The following is an 11,671-nucleotide window of genomic DNA, read 5'->3' on the forward strand; positions in this document are numbered from 1 at the left end:
ATAAATATCAAAAGGTTAAATTGGAATATTGATGGGAAACTAAATATTGGGGAAAAATTAATAACAGGATATGGATAGTTTATGAAGATTAAAATGTACAAAATAAGATATGTATAAGCTAAAAATTTATTGATAAATGTAATAATGATGTTTTTACTGAGTTGATAGAATAAGAACTGTATTAGCTTAAATATGAGACAGTAAATGTTAAAGGAAAAAGAGAGGAAATATTTGATGTTGTAACTTGAGATTTGTACTAAAGATTTTGTTATCGAACTATTGACTAACCCAGCCACCACGTTACTTTTTAAATGTTGTTGTTGTTAGCTGCGAAGTCGTGTCCGACCCATCGCGACCCTATGGACAACATTCCTCCAGGCCTTCCTGTCCTCTACCATCTTCTGGAGTCCATTTAAGCTCACGCCTACTGCTTCAGTGACTCCATCCAGCCACCTCATTCTCTGTCGTCCCCTTCTTCTATTGCCCTCGATCTTTCCCAGCATTAGGCTCTTCTCCAGTGAGTCCTTCCTTCTCATTAGGTGGCCAAAGTACTTGAGTTTTAGCTTCAGGATCTGGCCTTCTAAAGAGCAGTCAGGATTGCTCTCCTCTAGGACTGACCGGTTTGATCGCCTTGCAGTCCAAGGGACCCGCAGGAGTCTTCTCTAGCACCACAGTTCAAAGGCCTCAATTCTTTGGCGCTCAGCCTTTCCTATGGTCCAACTTTCACTGCCATACATTGCAACTGGGAAGACCATAGCCTTGACTATACGCACTTTTGTTGACAGGGTGATGTCTCTGCTTTTTAGTGTGCTGTCTAGATTTGCCATGGCTTTCCTCCCCAGGAGCAAGCGTCTTTTAATTTCTTGGCTACAGTCCCCATCTGCAGTGATCTTGGAGCCCAGGAAAATAAAATCTGTCACTACCTCCATTTCTTCCCCATCTATTTGCCAGGAATTGAGAGGGCCAGATGCCATGATCTTGGTTTTCTTAATGTTAAGTTTCAACCCAAGTTTTGCACTCTCCTTCTTCACCTGCAACAAGAGGCTCTTTAGTTCTTCTTCACTTTCTGCCATTAGAGTGGTATCATCTGCGTATCTTAGGTTGTTGATATTTCTTCCGGCAATCTTAATTCCAACTTTTGATTCATCTAGCCCTGCCTTTCTCATGATGTGCTCTGCATATAAGTTAAATAGGCAGGGCGACAGTATACAGCCTTGCCGGACTCCTTTCCCAATTTTGAACCAATCAGTGGTTCCGTGTCCAGTTCTCACTGTTGTTTCTTGACCCGCATATAGGTTTCTCAAGAGACAAATAAGATGGTCTGGTACTCCCATCTCTTTAAGAACTTGCCACAGTTTGTTATGATCCACACAATCAAAGGCTTTAGCATAGTCAATGAAGCAGAAGTAGATGTTTTTCTGGAACTCCCTAGCTTTCTCCATGATCCAGCGTATGTTGGCAATTTGATCTCTAGTTCCTCTGCCTCTTCGAAATCCTGCCTGTACTTCTGGTAGTTCTCGATCCACATACTGCTGAAGTCTAGCTTGTAGGATTTTAAGCATGACTTTACTAGCATGAGAAATGAGTGCAATGGTGCGATAGTTTGAACATTCTTTGGCACTGCCTTTCTTTGGAATTGGAATGTAAACTGATCTTTTCCAATCCTGTGGCCACTGTTGAGTTTTCCAAATTTGCTGGCAAATTGAGTGTAGCACTTTTACTGCATTGTCTTTTAAGATTTTGAATAGCTCAGCTGGAATACTGTCACTTCCACTAGCTTTGTTGTTGCTCAGCTTTTCTAAGGCCCACTTCACTTCACATTCTAGGATGTCTGGCTCGAGGTCAGTGACCACCTCATTGTGATTATCAGGGACGTTAAGCTCATTCTTGTATAGTTCTTCTGTGTAATTTTGCCACCTCTTCTTAATCTCTTCTGCCTCTGTTAGGTCCCTGCCATTTTGGTCCTTTATCATGCCCATTTTTGCATTAAACGTTCCCTTCATTTCTCCAATTTTCTTGAAAAGATCTCTGGTCCTCCCTATTCTATTGTTTTCTTCTATTTCTTTGCACTGTTCATTTAAGAAGGCATTCTTATCTCTTCTAGCTATTCTCTGGAATTCTGCATTCAATTGGGTGTATCTTTCTTTTTCTCCCTTGCCTTTTGCTTCCCTCCTTTCCTCAGCTATTTGCAAAGCTTCCTCAGACAGCCATTTTGCTTTCTTGCATTTCTTTTTCTTTGGGATGGTTTTGGTTGCTACCTGTTGTACAATGTCGCGAACCTCTGTCCATAGTTCTTCAGGCACTCTGAAGAGTGCCTGAAGAGTGTTTGCTATGACCATCGTATTCTCTTGACAGAATTCTATCAGCCTGTGCCCTGCTTCATTTTGCACTCCAAGGCCAAACTTGCCTGTTATTCCAGTTATCTTTTGGCTTCCTACTTTAGCATTCCAATCCCCCATGATGATAAGAACATCATTTTTTGGTGTTAGTTCTATAAGGTGCTGTAGTGCTTCATAGAACTGGTAAATTTCATCCTCTTCAGCACTGGTGGTTGGGGCATAGACTTGGACTACTGTGATATTGAATGGTTTGCCTTGGATTCGAACTGAGATCATTCTGTCATTTTGAGGATTGTATCCCAGTATTGCTTTTCCTACTCTTTTATTGACTATGAAGGCTACTCCATTTCTTCTGAGGGATTCTTGCCCGCAGTAGTATACCTGATGGTCATCTGAATTAAATTCACCCATTCCTGTCCATTTTAGTTGGCTGATACCTAAGATGTCGATGTTCAGTCTTGTCATCTCTTGTTTGACCACGTCCAGCTTTCCTTGTTTCATGGATCTTACATTCCAGGTTCCTATGGAGAAAAAATCTTTACAGCATCGGACTTTCCTTTCACCACCAGACACATCCACAGCTGAGCGTCCTTTCGGCTTTGGCCCAGTCGCTTCATTCTTTCTGGCGCTACTAGTACTAGCCCTCTGCTCTTCCCTGGTAGCATATTGGACGCCTTCCGACCTGAGGGGCTCATCTTCCGGCGTCATATCGTTTTGCCTTTTGGTACTGTCCATAGGGTTTTCATGGCAAAGATACTGGAGTGGTTTGCCATTTCCTTCTTTTTAAATACTTAAATGTAAAATTGGAAAATTAATAAAATATTATTAAAAAAAGATTCTGAATAGCTTGCCAAGGAAGTTATATAAGTATTCCTCAAATCAACGACCACAATTGAGCCCAATCTTTCTGTTTTTAAGTATAGCATTTGTTAAGTGAGTTTTGCCCCATTTTATGACTTTTCTTGCCAGAGTTGTTAAATGAAACATTGAAGTTGTTAATAACATGGTTGTTAAATGAATCTGGCTTCCCGTTTGACTTTGCTTGTCAGAAGGTCACGGTGATCACGTGACCCCAGGACACTGCAATTTTGATCATGTGACCATGGGGATGTTGCAGTGGTCATAAGTGTGAAAAACGGTCATAAGTCACTTTTTTAATCCCATTGTAACTTTGAATTGTGATTAAATGAACTGTTATAAATTGAGGACTACATGTATAGGTTTTTCATTTTACTTCATTTTTATTTGGTATTTAATATGCATCCCACTATCAAAGGGATTTTTTTTTTGCTTAGAGACCAAGATTTGTCTTGGTGTTTGTTAGGTATTGTTGTGCAGAGGTCTCCTTGTGCTACCAAAGAGTTGCACAGACAAGGAAGGGTACTGAGAGCAGTAAGAGTCACACAGTAACCACAAGAGTACACTGAGTTGTAAAAGCAAAAAGTATTTTAGTTTGAGGTGGTGTAAGAACAAAAATGCACGGTCAAAAATAAACAGTCCAGGTCATACACAATAGCGACAGGAGTAATCCAAAATACAAAGTCTTCTTACCAGTCCAGAGGTCAAAAACACAGTTATGCAGATACAGAGCAAAAAAAGCAATAATAGAGCGATCAGCAAATTCAGATATTCAGAGAGATCCAGTGAGAGAATCTACGTTTCTAGCTCCCTCTTATGGCCATGAGCAACCTCACACACCCATGGATCAATTACCTTCTTAAAGTTACAACATCATCATGGCTTATATATTTCCAACCCAATATGTAGGCTATCATCATATGCCTAACAGTGTTATTTTGGAATGCTTATTACTGATATGTTCTGTTTTGTTTGTTTGCTTTATGTTCTTGCCTCAAATAATCATTTGTTTCAATTCATATATTTGTCAACTACCTAAACAGTGCAAAAGTAAAATATAAATTAAGAAGGTATTACTAATATTTTTCCATTATGTTCTTAAAGGTTCTTTCCACTTCTGGAAAAAATGAAAAGTTATCCTCTTGTACTTCAGGAAAAAATGGAAGTCATACTCAAAATGTATTAAACATATTGGTACAAAGCAAACCAAAGTCCAAAGCTGCTAATGAAAAGAAAAATAAAACTAACCTTCCATCTCAATCAAATCAGATGCCATGGAAAAAAATCAGTGAAACTTCAAAATCAAAGTGGAAAAAATCAAATGATGCCACAGTACGTTTTCTATCAAAACTGTGGTTTTGATAAATCACTTCGATAATTTGGAATTATTTTAGAAATGTCGTACATATTCTTTCCAAAGCCATTTTAAAATTTTAGGCTTTTTTTTTAGTTTTCAAGGTCTTAGAATAATTTTCGAAATGTGGGCAGTGTCTAATATCATAGCAATCAGAGAATGGGCTAAATTGATCAATTTTGAAAATCCAGTTTTTTTTCCAGAGCTAAATTGAATAAAAATGAACAGCATTCCATACCAATATGGTGTGGTAGGTTCCAAAATCTTACTGAAGATTGAAATTGAACTTTTCTCAAAAGTTTTGTCAGGTGGAAGTAATCAGAAATAGGAGTTTAAAGTATTTCCATTTTTTTACATGCTGCCCATACACAAGAATGTAATCTACTAATGGTCAAGGCAAATTGGTGCTAGATAAAGAGTCAGTGGAATTCAAGAGGGGCTGGACTTGCGTCTCTTGTGGGAGCATAGCATCTCCAAACTGATGACGCATTTGATCCCTCCCTCATCATCTCATACAGGTTTAATAAAAAAACTGCTGAAAGTAGTGATAGCACTATTTTTTCACAAATGAAATAAGTTATTAGAAAAACAGTATGTTGCACAAAAGATAACTTTCCATGAATTGAGGGGGTGGGAGCCATATAATTGGGTAGGGTGTAGTCTTCATTGGTTCCCTGAACCCCTGTGTTTTTTCCTATGCTTGTCCATGAGCAGAATTCACTTATGGAGCTCTGGATGCAATATTTTTTTCTAATCCATTGACACTGAATACACTGGATTATAATATTTATTCTAGAAGTAATAAATTTTTGCAAAGCCTCGTGAATTAGAATGATGCGTTTTTATTTTGATGCTGCTAAACTAAATTTCTGTTTAAAAGGTGCATTTTATTGAGTTAAACAGCCCATTTGGTTCAGTACTTTCTGAATCAGTTGCTTTCAGGATATTACATTCCGACTTAAATCTGTCTTTAACAGATCACAGAGATTTTTATGCATGTAAAATATTACATATAGCCATTAGTTTTTGGAATTCTTCTGAGAGTCTAGCGAGTCAATAATTGTTGAACTAGTTTTAAAATGACAAATGCATTTTTCTATAGGATAATGATCCATGTGTAATATGTCATGAAGAGCTAACTTCAAATCTATTGCATGTTCTGGATTGTGGACATAGATTTCACAAACTGGTAAGTGAATTATCAGCAAAGATTTTTATTTGTTCCTTGTGACTTTGTAAATGATTGGAGAATTGCTGCAGTGTTGCACCACATTTTTAATATAATCTTTGCAATATATACTTGGGGAATTTAGTCTTAAGAGAGCAAAAACACAAATTATATTGTGGAAGTCTAAATTATCTTGGTTTCCAGGACCAGCCTTTCAGTGCTCAGGCTGATACAAATAATATAAACAATAAGCTTTTCCTTACAAATTCAGAGTATGTTTAATGTGACCTACATTACTTAGGAAATGAGTTTTCCAATGACCATATGACCATAATCATATGGAAATACAATATTTCCATAGCTATTTTTATTATTGCAGTTCTGCTTTTAGAGAGCTACAATTTTGCTTTTCCTCAGGGTAGGGAGATCAACATGTTGACTTTCACATATCAGCACCGAAAAATATGAGCAGAAAGATGCTTATAATGATGGAATGTTTCTGTACCATTTCTTCAAGGACTCTACAATATAATATCCTCCACTTTTCTTGAGACCCCACGATTCCCAGGAGTGGAGTAGAAATTATTTTGGAAAGCCTCACAAGTAGAAACTTACAGAATACGTTTCTTAAACTAGAAAATCCTTGACATTCCTCGAGGAAATACAAATTTTTCTTTTCTTCCAGAGCCCTTTGTCAGTGATATTCTTCATCTTCCCTAAAAATGGGGATGTTGGAGACTGAATGATAGTAATTTAAAATGACCAGTCCAGGGCTGGCCCTTTAGGAAAGGATTGCTTCTCTCCCCCCCCCCCCCATATCAGCTGCTAGGAGGAATAGCAATCTGTCTGGAAGTAGCAGACAAAGCAGCCCACAGAGTGAAAATTCAGAGGTTTAAACCAAGAAACTGCCCCGTGAAACATGTAGTTGGTGCCAGAAACCTTTTTGAATATAGTTTCAAAAGTATCACCAAAATGATATATGCAATTTGGAGAACAGCGAGATTTCAGAAGGCCTCAGAAAGCTTCTGAAGCATTGTGAGAACAGTGCACACTATTTGGAAGATGGTGCAGATTACCTCAGAAAGAAAGTCTAGCGTGGTTAGCAGCTTCCTCACATAGACCCAGGCTGGGCCCACTTTGTCAGCAGTGGAAGATAGCAAAGCAGCATGCAGAGCACAGTAGAGCCTGCAGGGCATTAGCTGAGGCTTGGCATAGTGCTGGTGTGGCGGGCCAAGGCACGGGGCATGAGGTGGCAGTGCTGTTGAGCCTAAAGTAAAAGCTGGGGTGGTTGGCAACTAGCTGAGACTGCTGAAGGCCCTGGGACTCTATTTCAGTTCCAACACTAGCCCTGAAGTGCTGCTATCCAGGGCAGCCAAAAGGATAAGAGATGGGGGAAGTGAAGGCGGGCTGCCAGGCACTCAATTTTTTTCATATGATTTAATAATAGATTAAAGAATATAGCCATAGAATAGGAATAGAATAGAATCTGAAAGGAACCTTGGAGGTCTTCTAGTCCAGCCCCCTGCTCAAGCAGGAGAACCTATATCATCTCAGATAGGTGAATATTTTTTTAATGAGATATTTGTGCAATCTTTTTATATCTTATATAGTGTATTGGTCCATGGATTAAGGAGCACAGTACATGTCCAACATGTCGACGTCACATACTTTTGCGAGAAGATTATCCTGAGCTTCCTGGACGAAACAAAAAAACTTAAAATAATGCAACATACAGATTAGCAAGAATGATATTCAGATTATTTAAAATCATGATAATAAAATTATATATGAATTCTGTTCCAGTTATTTCCAGAATATTGTATATTAAATTATCCCTGTGTAGCTTGAGGAAAATATATACGTGATGCTAGTTATGCCATTTCCAATGAGTTAAGATGTAACATTATATATCCTATATTGTTAATCTGTGTCTACACTTTTGGCAGAAATATGTAATTTATATATCTGTATTAGCTATTTTTACTGTATCACAGTAGAGCAGTTCAAAAAGTTAAGAAAATATATATCTGATAGATGTTATCTCATTAAATAAAGAATATTAATAAAATTGTAGAGTACAGATTTGTCTAGTTTTTCTTGCTCATTTATAAAACATTAGTCCTTTGCCTTGGATTGGTTATTAGTGAGCAATGTTATTCAGTACATTTGGAGCCTGATTCTTTTTGATTTTCACAGATAACCTCTTTAAAAAGTAATCTAGTTCACAAATTGTTTTAGAATATAATCAATAAACTCTTTATTTTAAGTCAGTGTTTAATGTGATGTGTGAATGTGCTAGGAGAAGTAACAATTCCATATGGACCTTCCAATTTATCGAACAAATTTTCCTTGCAAAAGCAGATTAATCTGCCTTTATATTCTTGTTAACTTGGTTTTAAATATAAAACCAGAGAAGAATGCTTGAAATTTAAGTAAAAATATTTATATAAGAACAGTAGAATTTGGGCAGTGCTATGAGGGGCAGTCTGATCTTTTTAACACTTCAGACTATGTTCCCACATCTGGAATTCTTGATGCCCTCAGCTTGGCTGTTTGCTTGCAGATGTTTCATTACCCAAGTAGATAACTTAACCACTGCTACTGAGTGTGAGGCTTCTCCCTATTTTTATACTTCATTGGGGTATTGTTTTCTACTTGATTGTTTATCTGGTATTAATCGCTGCTTATCTGGGTGTTGACTGCTTGAGAGGATCTGTTGTTTTTTGTTTCCTTCTTAGCTTTCTTACTGCCTCTTTTGAATGATGTGTAAATGTGCTCTAACTCTTAACTATGGTTGAGTCTGCCATGTGTTGTGAGATTTGGGAGTTTTCATTGTGTCTTCTGACCGCTAGTTTGTGTTCATGGATGTACTCTGCTAGTTTTCTGTCCAATTATCCTAAGTAGCAGCTGTCCTTACACTGTATATTGTGGATGACTCAAACAGTATACAACATTGTATATTGTAGAAGTCTATAAACGATGCTGGTTTTACATTGATCTGTTGAAAAGGCTGACCAATATTATTCTACGTGGGTTAGTTTTAATGCCATGCTTAAGAGCTAATCAGATGTTTCTTAAGTTCTATTTATACATGTTTTATTTGTGCATTTTTTCTGTATATTAATAAAAATGTAACTGAAGAGAACCAAGATGTGGATAACTGATCAAATCTAATTTATTGTAAGCAATGTGCCAGTTGTGATTGTGCAAATATGTTCTATACTACAACTATCACATTAGGAATTCATGGCTGAGGACCAAAAAGTATTTCCTGGCTACAGATCTGCTTGTCAGGAGAGTACCAACTCCATTTAAAGGAAGTTGAAGCTCAATCTCTTTCATATTCACCTATAGCAGTCCCATCTTGTCTGCAAGTAATGTTAAGCTTCAGTTCTTCATCAAGTTTAGGCAATATTGAGATGTAGACTGCTTTCTTGGAACTGAATAAGCAGCAGCACCATGTGTTAATGGTATCTTACTTCAGCTTTCCAAAGGTATTTCAGTATATTGAACAGCATGGAGGATAAAATGAATCCTTGTGAGAAGATATCATAGGTCATCTGCATAAAACTGAAATTATCTATCGCAGTCTACATTTAATCTAACAAAAAGGACCAGAAATGGAAAGCCTAAATCTGCCTGACAGTCCAGAAATAAGGATATTGATGGCCTCTGAAAGACTCAGGAAAACTGGTAGGCTACTCTAATTGTGTACTGCTCAGCAGAGGTTGTCCAGCAAGGCGACCAAAACAGTTACAGATCCATATCTAGAACTTGGTTTGTTTTCACTTGTTTCCAAATTATTGGGCAATGTTTTTCCCTATCTCCCCCCCCTTTAAAAAAAACCCACTAATGACTTCAATGGTCCTTTGATAACTAACATTTAGGAGCACCTCTGAGTAAACTCTTAGACTTTTTAAAGCTTCTCTTTCTTAAAACTTAAGTAATTGATACAATACAGAAGGTGGGCCTTCCCTTGTGTTTTTGTTACCCTCCATAAGATTAATCAGTATATCACTCCATAATTTGTGATTCAGCACTCTATCCCATAACAGCTAGCACATAAAGACATACAAGATTAGGGCTATGGATTTCAACAGAAGCATCCATCAATTTTTCTGAACTGTGTTTATATTGTATTCTTTTTATATATACAATTTACTGGTAGTTTCAATTATTAATTATTTAATTTAATTTAATTTTAATTTAATAACATTTATATAGCGCCCTTCTCCCTGAGGACTCAGGGCGGTTCACAGGGCAGAATAAAATACCAAATACAAACATTAAAAAGAGATTAAACAGTTGCCCTAGTTAAAACAATAGAAGTACAATTCTAAAAACCCCAAGATAAAATTAAGAAACCAAAGATAAAACAACCCCACCGATCCCCCTCAGGCTAGGCCAGCTTGTACAAACAAAAACGTCTTGAGATCGCGACGAAAGGAGCGAAGATCGGGCGCCATCCGGAGCTCTACCGGTAGCTGATTCCACAGCTCCGGAGCGCCCACAGAGAAGGATCTCCCCCTGGGGGCCACCAATCGACATTCTCTGATCGGTGGCACCCTGAGGAGGCCCTCTCTGTGGGAACGCACAGGGCGCAGGGAGCTTGATGCCGGCAGCAGATGTTCCCTAAGGTACTCCGGCCCCATGCCATGGAGGGCTTTAAACACCGTTACCAGTACCTTGAATCTCACCCGGAAGACAACTGTATGTATGTATCCAAATTAGGAACATTTGGTGGAAAAAATTACATTTTGGTAAAACTGACATTCTAATTATAATAATTTTGTGTAGCAAGTCAAGCTTTGTTTGAATGGTATATTTTGGACTAATCTGGTATTTTTTAATTGCCTTGTTCAATTTGTTTCCTTAGTAAATGTTACCCCTAGGCCTAGGTCAAGGGTAGGCAACCTTGGCTCTTTTATGACTCGTGGACTTCAACTCCCAGAATTCCTGGCTCATAAAAGAGCCAAGGTTGCCTACCCCCCAGGTGTTTCATGCACTTTGTACAGCCTGTATTTGAGCTGCTAAAACTTTTTCAAGTATTGGAATGATAATTCCTGTTTGATGTAAATTCAATACATAACTCAGTCCTTGAGTTATGATCACAATTTGGATACAAATGTCTGTCACTAAGTGATATGGTTATTATGTGAGTCACTCCATAACTGCCAAATTTTATGAGCTTTTTGCCATGGTCAACAAGCGAATCACACAGTCATTACGTGAATCTGGCGTTCCCCATTGATTTTGCTTGTTGGAACCAGCTGGAAAGATCACAAATGCTTATCAACCTGAGCCTGGGATCCTGCAACCATTGTAAATACATGCCGGTTGCCAAATGCCTCAATCACGACTGTAGGGAGCAGTCTTAAATCACCTTTTTCAGCGCTGTCATAACTTCACTAAACAAATGATCAAAAGTCAAGGACAACCTATAGAATATTACATTTTGAATTATTTTGATAACTCAGTATTTGGAGTTCAAAAACTACTTGGTTGCAAAGACTATACAGTATGTCAGCACACATTTAATATATGTGTTTTTTATTTTATTTAATACCTTGAATTTTTGGTTTGATTAGAGTTGTTTTAGTGTTTGAGAGTTTGGATAATGAGCAACTTTGCCTAGTACTTTTCCTAACTTAAAATGGCTTAATCTAAATGGCACTGTGGCATTAAACTGGAAAATAGTTGAGAAAATAAATACAAAAAAGGGGTTACTATTTAATTTAATTTGGGATACTACATATACATTTAGTTCAGTAACTGGTTAATCAAAAACTTTTTATATTAAAAATGTTAGTACAGTCTCAGTTTTTTAAAAAAATCATTGTTATATTAAAAAATTTCCTGAGTTTTGAATGTATCTATGACACCATTCAATTTTGTGAAATATATTGTGGTAGAATGCATCAGATCTACCAGCCATGATTAATTTATAATTTA

At 37.4% G+C, this 11,671-nt stretch overlaps 1 protein-coding gene across 3 annotated transcripts in view; it reads left to right on the plus strand.

Moving 5' to 3' along the window:
- TTC3 (tetratricopeptide repeat domain 3) overlaps window positions 1-7,799 on the plus strand; it is an 82,663-nt gene extending 74,864 nt beyond the window's left edge. For all 3 annotated transcript variants that reach the window (XM_081327117.1, XM_081327118.1, XM_081327119.1), the window contains 3 exons: window positions 4,302-4,529; window positions 5,654-5,740; window positions 7,330-7,799. In XM_081327117.1, coding sequence (XP_081183243.1) covers window positions 4,302-4,529; window positions 5,654-5,740; window positions 7,330-7,437 — 423 coding nt within the window. In that variant the 3' untranslated portion in view covers window positions 7,438-7,799. The remainder of the gene's footprint in view (window positions 1-4,301; window positions 4,530-5,653; window positions 5,741-7,329) is intronic.
- Window positions 7,800-11,671: the final 3,872 nt, after the last annotated feature.

The sequence above is a fragment of the Vipera berus genome, assembly GCF_964194415.1.
Source record: "Vipera berus genome assembly, chromosome: 4".
Lineage (NCBI taxonomy): Eukaryota > Metazoa > Chordata > Lepidosauria > Squamata > Viperidae > Vipera > Vipera berus.